At 50.2% G+C, this 16,715-nt stretch overlaps 1 protein-coding gene across 1 annotated transcript in view; it reads right to left on the reverse strand.

Annotated features, from left to right (window-relative positions):
• Positions 1-15,849, reverse strand: part of MEX3C (mex-3 RNA binding family member C) — a 49,586-nt gene extending 33,737 nt beyond the window's left edge. The window contains exon 1 of the mRNA XM_077346793.1: positions 14,408-15,849. Within this exon, the coding sequence (XP_077202908.1) occupies positions 14,408-15,791 (1,384 nt within the window). The 5' untranslated portion in view covers positions 15,792-15,849. The remainder of the gene's footprint in view (positions 1-14,407) is intronic.
• Between the last annotated feature and the right edge of the window lie 866 nt (positions 15,850-16,715).

Consider the following 16,715-nt stretch of genomic DNA (forward strand, 5'->3'; position numbering starts at 1 on the left):
AGACTGGGGGTTGGGGACCACTGTCCTAAAGCATCCAAGAAAAGTGTGTATCCAACCTTTGCTTAAAGACTGCCAGTGAGGGGGAGCTCACCACCTCCTTAGGCAGCCTATTCCACTGCTGAACTACTCTGTGAACATTTTTTTCCTGATATCTAGCCTATATCGTTGTACTTGTAGTTTAAACTCGTTACTGCGCATCCTTTCCTCTGTAGCCAAGAGGAATATTAATAAAATAAACTAACAATACGATTTCCGAACCTAGTTTTATAATTTTACTATTATTACATTGTATATGAACTAAGTTATTTCCCACTTTTTAAAAAGGTGTACTAATCGGTTGGACGCAAGTCAGTATATTTGAGGGCAACCAGGCTGCCGAGTATGTGGGGTGGGGTGGGCCTAGAGAATTGTGGTGATTTGCAAAACTGGATTAACATGTTAAATTTAATAAAATTGAAACATTAAGTCAGTGTTGGAGCATCTTGTTGCCATGCAGAAGGGCCCAGTTTCAATCTCTAGCACCTCCAGTTTAAAAAAAAAGAAAGAAAAAGGACCAGGCAGTGAGTGATGTGAACAACTCCGATCTGAGACTCTGGAGACTCTGAGCAGTTACTTCCCCCCAACCTACGCCTTAGGAAAGGATACGCTTGGTATCTAGTTGTTGTTAAGTGCGAAGTCGTGTCCGACCCATCGTGACCCCATGGACAATGATCCTCCAGGCCTTCCTGTCCTCTACCATTCCCCGGAGTCCATTTAAGCTCGCACCAACTGCTTCAGTGACTCCATCTAACCACCTCATTCTCTGTCGTCCCCTTCTTCTTTTGCCCTCGATCGCTCCCAGAATTAGGCTCTTCTCCAGGGAGTCCTTTCTTCTCATGAGGTGGCCAAAAGTATTTGAGTTTCATCTTCAGGATCTGGCCTTCTAAGGAGCAGTCAGGGCTGACCTCCTCTAGGACTGACCGGTTTGTTTGCCTTGTAGTCCAAGGGACTCGCAAGAGTCTTCTCCAGCACCAGAGTTCAAAAGCCTCAATTCTTTGACGCTCGGCCTTCCTTATGGTTCAACTTTTGCAGCCATACATTGCAACTGGGAAGACCATAGCCTTGACTAAACGCACTTTTGTTGGCAGGGTGACGTCTCTGCTTTTTAGGATGCTATCTAGATTTGCCATAGCTTTCCTCCCCATGACCAAGCGTCTTTTAATTCCTTTGCTGCAGTCCCCATCTGCAGTGATCTTGGAGAAAATGTCTAACTTCCCCCAAATACTGTCTAACTTCCCCCAAATAATAAATCATGCATAGTATTTAAACATGGTGGTAAAAAATTACTCTATTAAGGCAGGAGGGGAAAGGCCACGGAGCCCTGGTTAGGAATCCCTGGTTTATACGATCAAATGTTTATATGTCTTGTCACTGTAGACCTGTTCCGAGGATAGTGGTGATCCCCACACACACCACTTCCAGCATTCCTTTTCCCCGATGCAAAGGATGCTTCAGCCAAAGGTGCCACTGTTTGCAGAATGGATCACCATCATCCAATATATCGGGTTTCTTTCTACTTGGTATCACTTCGCAATTATTAGCTGTTCCCTTGAAAGCTTTATAGGGACAATGGAGAGAAACTCTTACGCGAAAAAGGAGCAAACTCCATCAACCGCTAAATTATGCTTGTATATGCTAGCCCTTTGCCTGTTCAGAATCACTCTCCAAGAAGTACCACAAAATATGGGTCCAACAGCACCTTTAAGACCAACAAAGATTTATTCAAGGCAATGGGTTTCGTGGGAATGCACACTTCCTCAGACAAAATGGAACAAGTATCATAAGAGTACAGATATAAAGCAAAAGTAAATTATTGGACTCAAATTTTGCCGTGCTACTTCAGACCAACACGGCTACCCACTTGAATCTATCTCCAAGAAGGGTTCTCTCTTGAAATGACACATTATTTATTATCTGGCTTTCCTCCCAAACAGTTCAGGACGGCTTCCGCATGGTTCTCAGGGGGCTTCCACAGAGTCAACGTCAGCCAGAGGTGGACTAGAACCAGGAACATGCAGCCAGTTTTCCAAGATTCCATTTTGGAGAATTGGAGAAAAGGCTCAGTCTGACCTTCACAATATCATTGCTAGAGGGGTGGAAGTTGCAAAGGCTCTTAGGAAATCCCATGGGGGGAAGTGTCTCTGGTCCCTCGCTGGACAAAGACGGCCATGAGGCTGTGATGTCATCACACACAGTAAGCAAGGCTAGCCACTAAACTGAAGCCGGAGGGAAACCAAGCCAATCAATGGGGCGGACAGTAGCTAATTCTCAAGGGCAGGTCACTAAATCTTGCGCCTGGCCTTAATCCTCTGCCTGCTGTCAACTGTGCTCAACTCTGTCCATTAGAGGGGGGGGGGGAGGGGGACACTAAATCATTCTGAACAACTCGATCGCATAGTACAGAGCAAAACTTGTAGTAAAAGAGAAAGGAGCTGCCCAGTGACTTACTGCAGCCCTGCCCAGCGGTCGTTTCTATCGACTGCACTGAATGGAAGGTTATAAATTCTCAAGAGAGCTGTAGAGGTGGGAGGTGTGCAGCTCCAACTCTTGAATCAGAGGGCAAGGGGGGAAAAGGGACCTCATTTATCTAACCCATTCAGAATACAATATCGGAGCCTTTTGCTCCATGGAATGGCAACAGCGTATTTTAGCTGACAGTAATTCAGGTCTGAAGACATTTGTCATCAGGTTGTGGAATTACCTTACCTGGTTAGGTTATCACGTCCCTGTTAAGTCCTCACTTTAAAGCAGGGTTTTGTGAAACCCTGGGGTTTCTTGATGGCCCTGGATTGGTAGGAGTTAATTATTCTTATATATATATATTTTAAAATTTGTTAAGCATTTATTGTGTGATATGATCATATATGGGCATGTCAACCCCTCCCCCAATGGCCAATAATGGGCCTGGAGGGGGTGGGAAGGGGAGGAGCTCCAGGTGGGTGTGTCCACAGCTCTGCTTCCCAACCATATCCTGCGTGATTGCACCACTTCTGGGGTTTCTCGAAGCCTGAAGAATGTTCCAGAGATTTCTCAATGGGAAAAAGAAAGTTGAGAAAGGCTGCTAAAGGAACCGTATCCCACTAAATTGCAGTCTTGACGTCCCCCGTGCCTACTTTTAAGTTAACGTCACTTGCCAATTTTAGCCATGACGATTACTGTCACTGTGCCCACTATTTACCCCTAATTATTAACACAAATTAATTCCTCTTCCATGTCTTGTATTTTTCTGCAAGCACCATAAGTGCACCACTCCTGGATCAGGCAAAGGCTGCATTCAGACAGGCTGTAATTAAACTTAGATCGGGCACCCTCAGCAAGTTCACACATTCACTCCTCTCCACTTCCCTTTCTCCTCCTCCTCTTCTCATACAGGGTGCTTGATCAAAAATTGCCAGGTTTGTTCAAGTGCCAATTTGCCGTAATGGCGAAACACAAGCGCCTGGGCCAACTGGGGTTTGTTTACCCCTCACAAACCAGATATTAAACCTGTCTCATCCCTGCTTTGAATTCCAGCTTGTGAGGCATAAAGTCCAATTCTTCCAGGAACTTGCAGTTGGCAAACTGGGGTGTGAGTAAACCAAGAAGTTTTGGTCTAGGGCCATGTACAAATGGAAAAAGGGAGGGAGCCTGCAAACATGGAACGCCAGCAGCTTCCATCTCTAGCCTTGGATTAATCATAGCTTTCTGTGATACCCAAGGCTGCATACAAACACTACTATAAGCAGTAGTTTAAAGGTAAAAGGTAAAGGTACCCCCTGTGCAAGCACCGGGTCATGTCTGACGCTTGGGGTGACGCCCTCTAGCGTTTTCATGGCAGGCTCAATACGGGGTGGTTTGCCAGTGCCTTCCCCAGTCATTATCGTTCACCCCCCAGCAAACTGGGTACTCATTTTACCGACCTCGGAAGGATGGAAGGCTGAGTCAACCTTGAGCTGGCTGCTGGGATTGAACTCCCAGCCTCATGGGCAAAGCTTTCAGACGGCTGCCTTACCACTCTGCGCCACAAGAGGCTCTTTCAAGCAGTAGTTTACGGACTGCCTAAAACTTCTTTCAGATATCACAATCTCAATATCAAATCAATATCAAGATTTTAAACCAGTGTCTAAAGCTGGCTTTGTTAACCATAGTCTGTACTCATTGTTGTTTGGCGTGATATCTGAATTCACAAACTACAGCTTGCCAAATAGGGTTACTCTTTGTGGCCACTTGGGTATAAGCAAGCACTACAGGAGAAATGTCCTCCTCAGCCAGAGTCTGAGAAAATACTGAATAATTCCACCTTTTATTCATTTTCAGGCCTTATAATCAATGTGCATTGGCACTAACATATGTTTATATGCCACAATGTGCATTTATACAATAATTTGACCACTGAGGAAGGCTTGGCAGCTGAAGGACGTTCGGTTCCATTTTAATGTAGTTTAGGGTTATCGACGTAGAGATACTGAATTGTTAGAGCCTCTTGTGGCGCAGAGTGGTAAGGCAGCCGCCTGAAAGCTTTGCCCATGAGGTTGGGAGTTCAATCCCAGCAGCCGGCTCAAGGTTGACTCAGCCTTCCATCCTTCCGAGGTCGGTAAAATGAGTACCCAGCTTGCTGGGGGGTAAACGGTGATGACTGGGGAAGGCACTGGCAAACCACCCCGTATTGAGTCTGCCATGAAAACGCTAGAGGGCGTCACCCCAAGGGTCAGACATGACTCGGTGCTTGCACAGGGGATACCTTTACCTTTACCTAGGGTTATCAACGTAGAGATACTGAATTGTTACCCCTGTTTTACTGGTTCAAGGCTATTAATCTAGAGCAGGGGTAGTCAAACTGCGGCCCTCCAGATGTCCATGGACTACAATTCCCAGGAGCCCCAGCCAGCATTCGCTGGCAGGGGGCTCCTGGGAATTGTAGTCCACGGACATCTGGAGGGCCGCAGTTTGACTACCCCTGATCTAGAGATATTCTATCATTTGATCTAGATTCAGGGCTTTAAATATTCACTATTTCAAGGTCAGAACGTGTCTATGTTTTTAATGCGCTTTGTATTAAATATACATATTTTGTTAAATTTATTTCTCCTCCCCCCCCCCAACCTTTGGATACCCAACCAAAATGACCTCGCTGCCTGAGAAGAGGCAAGAAGCAAACAAACCAGGATTTGTTTTGTGTATCTAGTAGGTGACCAGTGGGGTTATTTAGGCACAATTCACACTTTAAATTAAACTGTGGTTTACCTTAATATCGGAATGCAGCCTAGAGGTCTAACTATCCAGCATTCCATCTATGACCATGACTAAGCAGATGTCCCCAGGACGCACACAAGTAGAGCATGAAGTCAACTAGGTCAATGTTTATCCCAAGGATCTGGTATGCGGCCTCTACATATGGAAGCTCCATTTAACTTTGATGGCTAAGAGCTTCTGAAAGAAACATTCCTCCTGAGCTGACATTATTTCTAAACTACTGTACAAATGTGGAGTTGACAGAATCCAAGTCTCATGGTGACTTCCAGAGAATAAAATTGGCTTTGGGTACTGCCCACCCCCCTCGCTTTGCAAAGCTCAGAGATCCTCCTCCTCTGATGATTCCAAGAACACTAAAAAAAAAATGAAGACTTTTCAACTAAGCAAAGATCAAACAGACTGACAGAATACAGGTAAGAACAAGCAGCCAAGTGGGGAATCCATTCATACTTCTTAAAAACCTCTGCCATTTAAACATTTGTTTAATTGTACTCTTCCCCCCTAAAAAAATGAAAATTACTATTTATGTCGATCGAGAGAGATCAGTAACAGCATACACCTTCAATTTTTCTTTTGACTGTTCTGTAGCTCTGAAAGCTATACGTGTTCAAAACAAGAAAATGCCTGCTGGGATGGGAGATTCCAGGGGGAACTTACATTGTTTAACGCAGAGGTAGTCAAAGCGCGGCTCTCCAGATGTCCATGGACTACAATTCCCATGAGCCCCTGCCAGCAAACGCTGGCAGGGGCTCATGGGAATTGTAGTCCATGGACATCTGGAGGGCCGCGCTTTGACGACCCTTTTAACTACACAGGCTAAAATGATCCGGTCCTAGATGCTTAGCCAAGCCCAGTTCCGAGGCCTATACTCACTGTTACAGCGAGCAGAAATTTCCACACCGTCTTTGCCTTTCATTCTGAAGTGCAGGTGACGGTTTCTCAAAATTCTGTGGCCGTGCTCAAAATAAGATTTAAAAACAGAGTTCACATTAGAGCAAGAGAGATTTCTGGAACTTGGGTGATAACAGAGTCGGGCACCACGCTCCAAGGGCAGCTCTCATAGCTCAAAGGGAATGACTGTGGTTTTCAGGGCACATGTGCATGCAAGGGCAACACTTTTCATAAATACTGCTGAGCGATTGCAAAGCCAGGCGAAGTCTCAAGGCAAAGCCGGGCGATTGCAAAGCCAGGCGAAGTTTGCTTGGCAAACCCCCAATAGCTTATTTTTAATAGTTTGATATTGAAATGTCTTAATGTTTGCAGCCTTGGGGACCCTACTTGGGTAGAAAGGCAGCACAGAAACGTTTTCAATAAATATTTGCCAACCAAGTTTTTTAGAAAGAAGGTGGGGCTATTCCCCAGCAGGGCTTCTGAGTGGTCGCCGGAGATCTGATGGGCTGTGCGGACTGAATTTGCAGGGGTGGATTTATCCTCTCCCACTCCTTTTGTTTCAAACCACACCCCTTCACCCCTGGACTTCCTCCGCGTGGTTGGTTCTGCTGCTTGGGGCAGCCAATCGTGGCCTGTGTCAGAATTCCAAAGGTCTCCCTTTCCCAGCCTTGCTATCTGGATTCATTGGTTTGTTAAAAGCCTGAATCTTATTAGTGTGAAGCACGAGTTGCTATCATTCCCCCAGCCCCCACTGCCACAGCTACCAGACTGGACTGGTTAAGGCAGGGGGAATTGTGTCTGCCTAAAGCAGGGATTCCCAACCAGGGGGCCAGGGACCAATGGGGGTCCGCAGGCATTCCAGAGGGGGTCTGCAGCCTTTTCCCTCCTGCCTTAATGGACTCAGTCACAAGCTAAGAAGCTGGCTGTTTCCATTGTTCCCCCTCCCAAGCATGAGCTCTCTTGTGGCTGCTGTGCCTGGAAGGGGGCAGAGCCTGAACGCCTACCCCCACCTTAATCTGCCTGCTGTCTCTCCTCCCTCTGTCCTCCTTGAGCCTGTCTGTTAAAGCAGGCGGTGATGTCACTTCCGGTGACGTGGCACTTCCGGGAGAGAGGGAGACGGTGTGACAAGGAGGTATGGTCAGCTGGCATCACTTCCAGGGCTCCTAGAAGCCGGAAAAAGTATTTCAGGGGTTCCTCCATGGTCAAAAGTTTGAAAAATACTTGCCTAAAGAGTCTTTTTGAACTTCTGAGCAGACATTTTTAACCAAGCTCCCCAAACAAGAAGCCATGTTTACGTGGTGTATACCAGTGGTCCCCAACCACCGGTCCAGGGACTGGTCCATGGATCAGTTGGTACCGGGCCGTGGCTCCTCCTCGTCCTCCTCCCCGACTGCTGCCTCAGGGGCTGCCCTGGCATTCTACCGCCGGCTCACCTTTGGTGCTCTCCAGCAGCCGCCATGGCTGGGGCTCCCGCTCAGTGTGGCACTGTATAGCTGCTGCTGGCAGCGCCCCCCAGCGGGCAGCGGGAAGTCAGGGGCGCCAGCGAGCAAGCAAATGGAGCAGGGGCTCAGGCAGCGGCGGTGATGTCCCTTGTTAAAAGACTACCCCCCTCCCGGGCCTCAGTAAAATTGTCAAGCATTGACCGGTCCCCAGTGATAAAAAGGTTGGGGACCACTGGTGTACACTACTTAAAAGCAAAGGCAGATCACTTCCCCCTAAAGCTAAAGGGCCCAGGGGGTCATTATGGCAGCATGCACTAGGGTCGCCAGGCTACAATCAACTCACTTCATGCCACTTTTATGCCTGTCCTGTTCAGCAAAGCAGCCTAGGCCAGCTGGTAAAAGTGGGCATGTGCAAGGAAAATCCATGTAATGCTATCCCCTATGATGGGAGGGTCTGTGGCTCACAGGCAGAGCATCTGCTTGGCATGCAGAAGAACCCAGGTTCAATTCCTGGCAACTCCAGTGATGCAAAAGACGTCTGTCTGAGCGCCTCGACAGCCACTGCTGGTCTGAGTGAGAAATACTGAACTGCCAAAAGCTTTCACAGCCAGAGTCAACTGGTTGTTGTGGGTTTTCTGGCTTCTGTGGAGGTTTTACTGTGAGTTCTATTTGATAACCTTCCAAGTTGTTTATGCTGGCCTACGCTTGTACCTGACCTGGAAATTGCAGCTGGCACACAAAACTATTCATGATACGGCAGGACACACATGAACACATGAAATTGCCTTATATTGTATCAGACTCTTGATCCATCAGTATTGTCTGCTAGAGTGGCAGCAATTCTCAGGCAGAAGTCTTTCACATCACCTACTGCCAGGCCCTTTAAGAAGAAGAAAAAGAAGAGTTGGTTCTTATATGCTGCTTTTCTCTACCCAAAGGAGTCTCAAAGCAGCTTACAGTCGCCTTCCCTTCCTCTCCCCACAACAGATACCCTGTGAGGTCGGTGAGGCTGAGAGCCCTGATATCACTGCTCAGTCAGAACAGTTTTATCAGTGCCGTGGCGAGCCCAAGGTCACCCAGCTGGTTGCATGTGGGGGAGTGCAGAATCAAACCCGGCATGCCAGATTAGAAGTCTGCACACCTAACCACTACACCTAGCTGGCATATAACAGGAGATGCAGGGGAATAAGCCTGAGACCTTCTGCATGCCAAGATGATGCTCTAGAGCTGGAACAAGGCCCCTCCTCATTTGACTCATTGAGAAAGGTATGCTTCATCCATCTGTCAGTCAAATGACAGTCAAGTATTTCATGTCCTAAGTCAGGGATCTTCAACGGGGTGCCCATGGGCACCATGACACCTGCCATCATCTTTCCTGACACCCACCAAGTATTTTTCGACAGTGGCTGGAACCTGGTGAGATTTTTGCCCAGCCATGGGAGACTGGCTGTAGACGTTTTCTTAAAATGCTGCTGGAGCATCAGCCACCAACTAAGCGCAAGGATATTTACCGTAAGCCTGAACGAAAGCCACAGACAGCCGTTTTATGGCTGGCTCTACCTCTTGCGGCAGCTATTTTCTAGCACCCGTGACAGAATTCTAAAGGTGCCCGAGGCTCAAAGAAAGTCAGGTACTCCTGGCCTATAAAGTGACTATTTATGTCCTCATTGGTACACAGCCAGCAGTAGTAGCAGGCAACCTGCAGGAAATGCTTCGGTATGTTACTAGGGATGACCCACAGCCCTGAAGGGCTTGGGAGGCAAGCTGGCGTCACTGCTGTCATTACCAACACATTACGTGAAATAAATGTAGTTCAGCCATGCTGGTCTGTGGCAAAAGAGCAAGATTCCATTCCAGTTGCACCTTCAAGACCAATAAGAATAGCAGGGGAGAAGCTTGTGAGTGTCAAAGCCCCCTTAGGAAATCTTGTTGTTCCTGAGCTTGACCCTTGCTCATGGAAATAATAAAGCAGGGGTAGTCAAACTGCGGCCTTCCAGATGTCCGTGGACTACAATTCCCAGGAGCCCCTGCCAGCAAATGCTGGCAGGGGCTCCTGGGAATTGTAGTCCACGGACATCTGGAGGGTCGCAGTTTGACTACCCCTGTAATAAAGGAAACCTGCCGCTTACACACGGGCATTTTTGGGCAAAGAACAGTCTGCTGACAATATTGGCCCAGTATCCTATTTCTAGCTCATAACATGAACTTTTCCATGGCTGCTCTGTATTGGGGTCACATGGAAAACTGCCTTAGCCTAACACACATAAAATGGAATGGCTGAAGCCAGCAATAATGAAAGACCCTCGAGAAGTTTGTAACCATCAAGTTCCAGAGAATGTACTTTGACCATGAGGCTGGGAGTTCAATCCCAGCAGCCGGCTCAAGGTTGACTCAGCCTTCCATCCTTCTGAGGTCGGTAAAATGAGTACCCAGCTCGCTGCTGGGGGGTAAACGGTAATGACTGGGGAAGGCACTGGCAAACCACCCCGTATTGAGTCTGCCATGAAAACGTTAGAGGGCATCACCCCAAGGGTCAGACATGACCCGGTGCTTGCACAGGGGATATCTTTACCTTTATATATTCTGCTTTTGAGTAAGCCTTTACACACTCCTTCTGATTTTCTGTACAGACGCACATTCTCTATTGCTCCTCTTACCTTAATGGAAGAAATGGGCGGTACAGAAATCTAAATAAATAAATAAATAAAACACAGTATGACTCAAATCTTCCAAGTCAGCTACAAATAGCCATCCAGAGCAAATGGAGTGTGAATTTAGATTGGGTTTTTTTCCCCCCATCATGAACAAGTAGCTGAAAAAGCATGGAGCTGAGAAACTTCCATAGTAGCTTGCTAAGGGATTTATCAGCTATCTATTTAATATGCATCGTTAGAACTAGATTTATATTATTACTATTATACTAAAGGCTACTCAGAAAGCACTACTGTGCATGATTCCCAGGTGCTCTTCTAGAGACTAGTATGGCCAGCATGCTTGAGAAAAAACATCCTGCCCCTTTAAAGGAGACAACGGAACTTCTTCATGCAGAGGTAAATAATATCACCTGACAAATAAGATCATCTTAAGACACTATTAAAGGGGCAGGTCATATTTTTTTCTCTCCAGGCACCTGGCAAACCCACTAGAGACAGAATTTCTCATTCAACTTGCCATTTACTATGGGTAGAAGACACTGGCACACTAAACTCTTCACACATAACAGCTTTTAGGTAACCATTTATCCTCTGGGCAACATGTTAAAGAGATCTGTTACATAACTTTTTATCAAGACTAACGCTTTAATCGGTACCCTGATCAACTACAGTGCCTGATGATTAAATTGGTGGAAGCAGCTCCTGGGGGGGGGGGTATTCTTTTTTGAGGCTATTTTGTTTCTAATCTGTTGCTGTAATACAGAATGCTAACAATAAAATAACAACCTTCCCCAAGAATAAGAGGTCAATTTGACACTTCCCTCAGCACCTCAAACACGCTGAAGTTTAAAAATGCTGATTAACTGAATTTAAACAATTTACAGGTAAAAGGCTGAGAAGCAGCTCCTAAATCAGTTAAGGGCCTGTTTTTCAAGCAGTTTTCCTCTAAGAAACAAGCAGCTGTATGTGTTTCTCAGACGCGATTGCAACCTCCATAGGGAAGTGATTACATTTGATTTTTATGACATCACAAGCCACGCACTTATCATAAAAAGCCCAGTTTGAAAAACAGGTTAATTGGCAGAAGCAATAACAGGAAGCTGGAATAGGAGGGTCAGAGACCTTGGCCAGGCAAACAGCGAATACAACCTGCTTTCTGTTCACCGTCAAACTCTTGCCTTTCGGTTTTGGTCCGACTCAGTATGAATGGAAATTCATCAGCTTAAAAGTTCAGAATGTATTTTCTCTGCCCATACCCAGCAGCCCTTCAAAAGTCCACAGACGGTGGATACCAGTAGCTATATCTTTGCTGGGAGCAAATAACTTAAGGCTGGTACATTTCATGGCCAGTTGCAATTGAGGCTGCCTCCCCCCCCCCCTCCCTGAGGATTTTCTGAGGATTTTATGAGGGAGTTTGCTAGGAAAAGAACACTGCAAAAAGTAACACCCGGCTTTTACAGCTTATCTTTACATCTGCAAACTCCACTGCTCCCGTTTCAGCTCTTTGTTTATACTTCCAAGGTCACTCCGGTCCTGGTGCTTTGCTGCACTCGCAAAGGAGGTCCTTCCCGCCAGCTTCAGTTTATTGTATCCCCAGACCGGCAAAGAAAAGGGACAGATGGGGTGGGGGAAACAGCTTTAAAATGGAGGACAACAGTGTCCGGGGCGGGGGGGGGGGGGGACACACTGGAGAATTGAACCTCCTGGCTAAGAATAGGTTGAAGAGCAGCATTTGTGCAACTGTTTGTAGGAAAAACCGGAGGAACTTTATCATACGCAGAGAAGGGAGTGCAACAATTTTAACAGATAAAAAGTTGCTTTTAAAAGCTTGGAAAGACCAGCTGTGCCTCACCTGACTTATATGCCCAAGAAGTGCTCTGCTCTTTACTTAACAACACGCCCCCCTCCACAGCCTAAGAACCCAAGTGCTTGTTTTCCACCAGAGAGCTGCCTTTCTATCCTACTGCGACTATACAGTTGCATGCCACTCTGTTTTGCTTGAGGGCATACCTGCGACAATGCAGCATCCTTCCCAGTGGATCACTTGCCTATAGCAAATCACCAACTAAGATGCAATAAAAGTGTATCATACCCTTTCTTGAAAGAGGCCACACAATTTTCAAGTTGCAGAGCCACAGCCAAGCCCTTTGCTAAAGGAGATATTTCAGCAAAGGGTCAGGCCTCCGCACCTCCACGTCTTCAGGAGGTTCACAACCCCTCCCTCCTTCCAAGGAACAGGGGATAGATGGTGGGACTACAGTTGTTCTCAAAATCAAGGCGGAGGGAGCCATCTGTCCAGCGTCATCCACTGGTCTTCATGGCCAAGTTAGTGCCTGAACCCAACCCCACAAAGTTTAACGCTTTAAGCACCACTGCCCTGCAAATGCCATGCCTGGCTCTGTTTAATTCTCATAGCTCCAAGAATTTAATATACCAATTATACGAACCAAAGTCTGGTCTCACCTTGCTCAACTGATGGTGACTCTAACACATCCCCGCCATTCTGTTTGGGGGCCCTGCTGTTTTTTTGGACAGGGCGTTCTTAAAGACCGCCCTAAATCTGATCCAGTATAAAGTTGGAGACCTCTTCTGAACTCTGCAAGAATCACATCTCTCCCACGTGAGTGTTATTTGTCCTGACAAAACCTCCTCCAATGCAACACTTCCTCAAAGGTTTCTGAGCTCATTGTTGACCCTCAGAAACCAGCCTTGGGGCCAGAAGGGAGGAGGAGGAGAAGAGGGTAAGCTGAGAGAGGCAGTTCTAGGAGTCCTGTTGAAAATTCGGATCTTTATAAGGTATTTGGGTCTTCAGAATGCTTTATGCGGCCATAAGGACATTTGTGATGTGCAAAGCACACTACTCTGTATTTATAAATATTATAAACATGAGAAATACACTATTGTTCTGGGTCACCTTAAGTGAAATTTCTGTGTTAGGCAAGCAAAAAAAAAAAAAGATGGAAGTGGGTTCTAAAAGCTACAGTAACTATCAAAGCAGGTCTCACTTTTAAGAAGTCTAAAAAACACTGCTCTGAAGCAATAACATCCAATTCAATGGGAGAGACCTCTCCCACGGCTATTCTTTTTGGAGTTTTCTTCGGAAACACCTCACAGACCTGTGAAGCTCTTCCGTCAGCAAAATCTGCCCGGTCTCTCTGTGCAGCAAGCCCAGGCTTGCTTAAGGCCTCTTGCATTATGCATTGAAAAGCTTGGGACTTTTCCTCCTAAAAACCAACCAGAGCAGCTCTTCCTCTGCAGGATGCAAAAGGAACAAAGTGTCTCTCATTCTTCCCGCTGACATCCCTTTACCCACCCCCCCTGCTTCCCCTTGCCTAGGCTTAAAACAAAACCTTCCTTCCAAGGTTCCAAATTCACTGTTCTTTTTAATCTACCTGACAAAGACCAGATTCCCAGCCAGGCCCACCTAAGCCCCAGGTTCTCCACCCACCAAGCTCATCTCCCCGTGGCCCCCAAACACTGTCTCAGGTCCCGTGTGTTTGTGGGGACTTGCCAACTCTCCAGCCCACTTTCAAGGCCTTTCCTGCCCTGTCCAAAACCACCCATCACATCCCCCTGCTCATCTCATTGCATGGGATCCAGCAAGCCCCCCCCCCAACAACTTTACATACTCCTCCTACATAGGCGAACCTACATAAATCTCTTCTGGAGCAAATCTCATTTCCCATAACAATGCCTGTTCTCAAACCTCACTTTGTTGACCAGTTAAAAGGGCCTAAGAGCCCACATTCAACCCACCCCAGCCCCATGTTTAGGGCCAGGCCCAGAAACCCCAATCCCATCCCCCCTTTGCAAGCTTCCTCGGGACGGACCTTGCCCTCCACGGGACCCAGTCCCAAATTAAGCGCGCTTTTGACGGGACCCTCCACCCCCCAATGCAGGGGTAGTCAAACGGCGGCCCTCCAGATGTCCATGGACTACAATTCCCAGGAGCCCCTGCCAGCGTTCGCTGGCAGGGGCTCCTGGGAATTGTAGTCCATGGACATCTGGAGGGCCGCCGTTTGACTACCCCTGCCCCAATGGCTTGCGAGCTCCCTGGGGAGCAGAGAGATGGGCGCGGGCCCGGCTGGGCTCCCGCTTTGTTTGCTCCCTCCCTCCCTCCCTGCCAGGTAGGCCCGCTCGCTCACTCACCCTGCCTGCCCACGATCTCGGCCACATGCTCGGAGCTGGGCACCGGCACGCACTCGGTGGTGTTGACGCTCTTCCTCCGCAGCAGCGCCGCCTGCTCGCCGCTCAGGGCCAGCCCGGGAGGGACCCCGGCCGCCGCCGCCGCCGCCGCCGCCCCGCCGTAGGCCTGCGAGAGCATCGCCGCCATCATGCCGTGGTGGGCATCGTCGCCGGGCCCGTACAGCGGCGCCGCCCCGCCGCCGCAGCCGCCCACCTCGGGCGCCTCGAAGGCCGACGGCGGCGGCGGCGGCAGGGCCGAGCCCAGCGCGGGGGGCAGCAGCGAGGGCGGCGAGGCCAGGCCCACGCCGCCCGCCCCGGGCTCCAGCAGCAGCAGCTCCCGCTCGTCCTCCTCCTCCTCTTCCTCGCCGCCGCCGCCTTCCTCCTCCTCCTCCGCCGCCTCTCCCTCAGGCGGCTCCGACAAGTCCAGCTCTAGGCCGCCGCCGCCGCCATCGTCGTCCTCCTCCTCCTCGTCGCCGTCGTCGTCTCCTCCTCCTCCTCCGCCCGCCTCATGGAGGCCCAGGCCGGCCAGGCGGTCCCGCAGCAGCCGCGCGTCCGGCAGGGCCAGGGCCAGGGCCGCCGTGTGGTGGTGCTGGTGGTGCTGGTGGTGGTGTTGGTGGTGGTAGTGGTGGAGCAGCAGGCCCGGCGGCGGCCTGGGCGGCGGCGGCAGCAGCACCAGCTCGGGCGACTCCTCCTGGGGCGAGGGCGACGCGCTGCCGCTCGGCATGGCCGGCGAGGGGGAGGCCGACGACGACGAGGAGGAGGAGGAGGAAGGCGGCCCGGCCCGGCCGGGAGAGGGCGGCGGGCTGCGGCTAGGGGGCTCCGAGCGGCATGTTGCGGCGGCGGCGGCGGCAGCTAGTCCTCCTCCTCCTCCTCCTCCTGCAGGCGCCGCCGCCTGTTCGTCGTCCCCGGCCTGGGCCCTGCTGCCGCTGCTCCTGCCGCCGCCACGGCCGCCGCTCGCCTCAGCGCTTCTCTTGGCGCATGGCTGCTTCCCCCCGCCGGCTCCGGCTTCAGCAGCAGCACTCGCAGCAGCAGCAGCAGCAGCAGCAGCAGGGGCGGCCGCAGGCGGCTTCGGCCCAGGCCCAGGCGGCTCCAGCCCCGCCCCGCGCCGCTCCCCCGGCCGGCCGATTGGGTGGCGGGGCGGCTGCGGCGGCGGCTGCTGGTGGTGGCGGCGGCCGGGCGGCGGCGGCGGCGGCGGGGGAGACGGGCGGCGCTTGGGCAGGGCCGAGGCGGAGGCGGAGGCGGAGGCCGGGCCAGGGGGCGGCTTCCCTGCGGCCTCCTCCTCCTCCTCCTCCTGCTCCTGCTGCTGCTGCTCCTTCGTCTTGCGGCCGGCGGTCCCCTCAGGCACCATCCGCGCGCGCGGCCCTCTTTCCTCTCTCGCCAGGCCCCGGGCTCTCCCGCGGGCTGGCCTGGCCTGGCCCGGGCGGCCCCGGGGATTGTTGGGTGGGCCGGCCGCGGATTGTGACGGCGGGGCCCGGACGGGACGGGGACCCTCTCCTGGCGCCCGGGGGTGAGAGGCCGGGGGGCCTGGGAGGTGGTGGGAAGCCAGGGGGGCGAAGGAGCCGGCCCCACATTCCCAGAAGGAGGGAAGGAGGCCTGAGGCCCTTCCAGCTTTTGATCCCGCCTTTCTCCCGAGCAATTCAGCACTCAGTTCTCCCTTGCGTTTGCAGGCCAGCCCTGCGAGGGAGGCCACGCTGCCTCTGGTAAAGGTTAGATCAGGGGTAGTCAAACTGCGGCCCTCCAGATGTCCATGGACTACAATTCCCAGGAGCGAATGCTGGCAGGGGCTCCTGGGAATTGTAGTCCATGGACATCTGGAGGGCCGCAGTTTGACTACCCCTGGGTTAGATGCAACCTTGTGGCTCTGAAGCGATAGAACAAAGTGGGAGTCCAGCAGCCCTTCTAAGACGAACAAAGTTCCAATAGTCCAGTGGCACCTTTAAGACCAACAAAGATTTATTCAAGGCCTGAACTTTCACATTCTTCCTTGCAGCTTGAATAAATCTGTGTTGGTCTTAAAGATGCCACTGGACTCTAATTTTGTTTTGTCTTGCTGCTTCAGACAAACACGGCTACCCACTTGAATCTAAAGTGCAACAGAACAAAGTTGGAGTCCGGTGGTGCTTCTAAGACTAACAAAGTTTAATAGAAGAAAGTTGGAGTCTGGTGATGTTTCTAAGACTAACAAAGTTTAATAGAATGGAGTCCGGCAGCGTTTCTAAAACTAACAAAGTTTAATAGAACAAAGTTTGGAGTCCATTGGTGCTTCTAAGAC

This window comes from Paroedura picta, chromosome 7, assembly GCF_049243985.1.
Source record: "Paroedura picta isolate Pp20150507F chromosome 7, Ppicta_v3.0, whole genome shotgun sequence".
NCBI lineage: Eukaryota > Metazoa > Chordata > Lepidosauria > Squamata > Gekkonidae > Paroedura > Paroedura picta.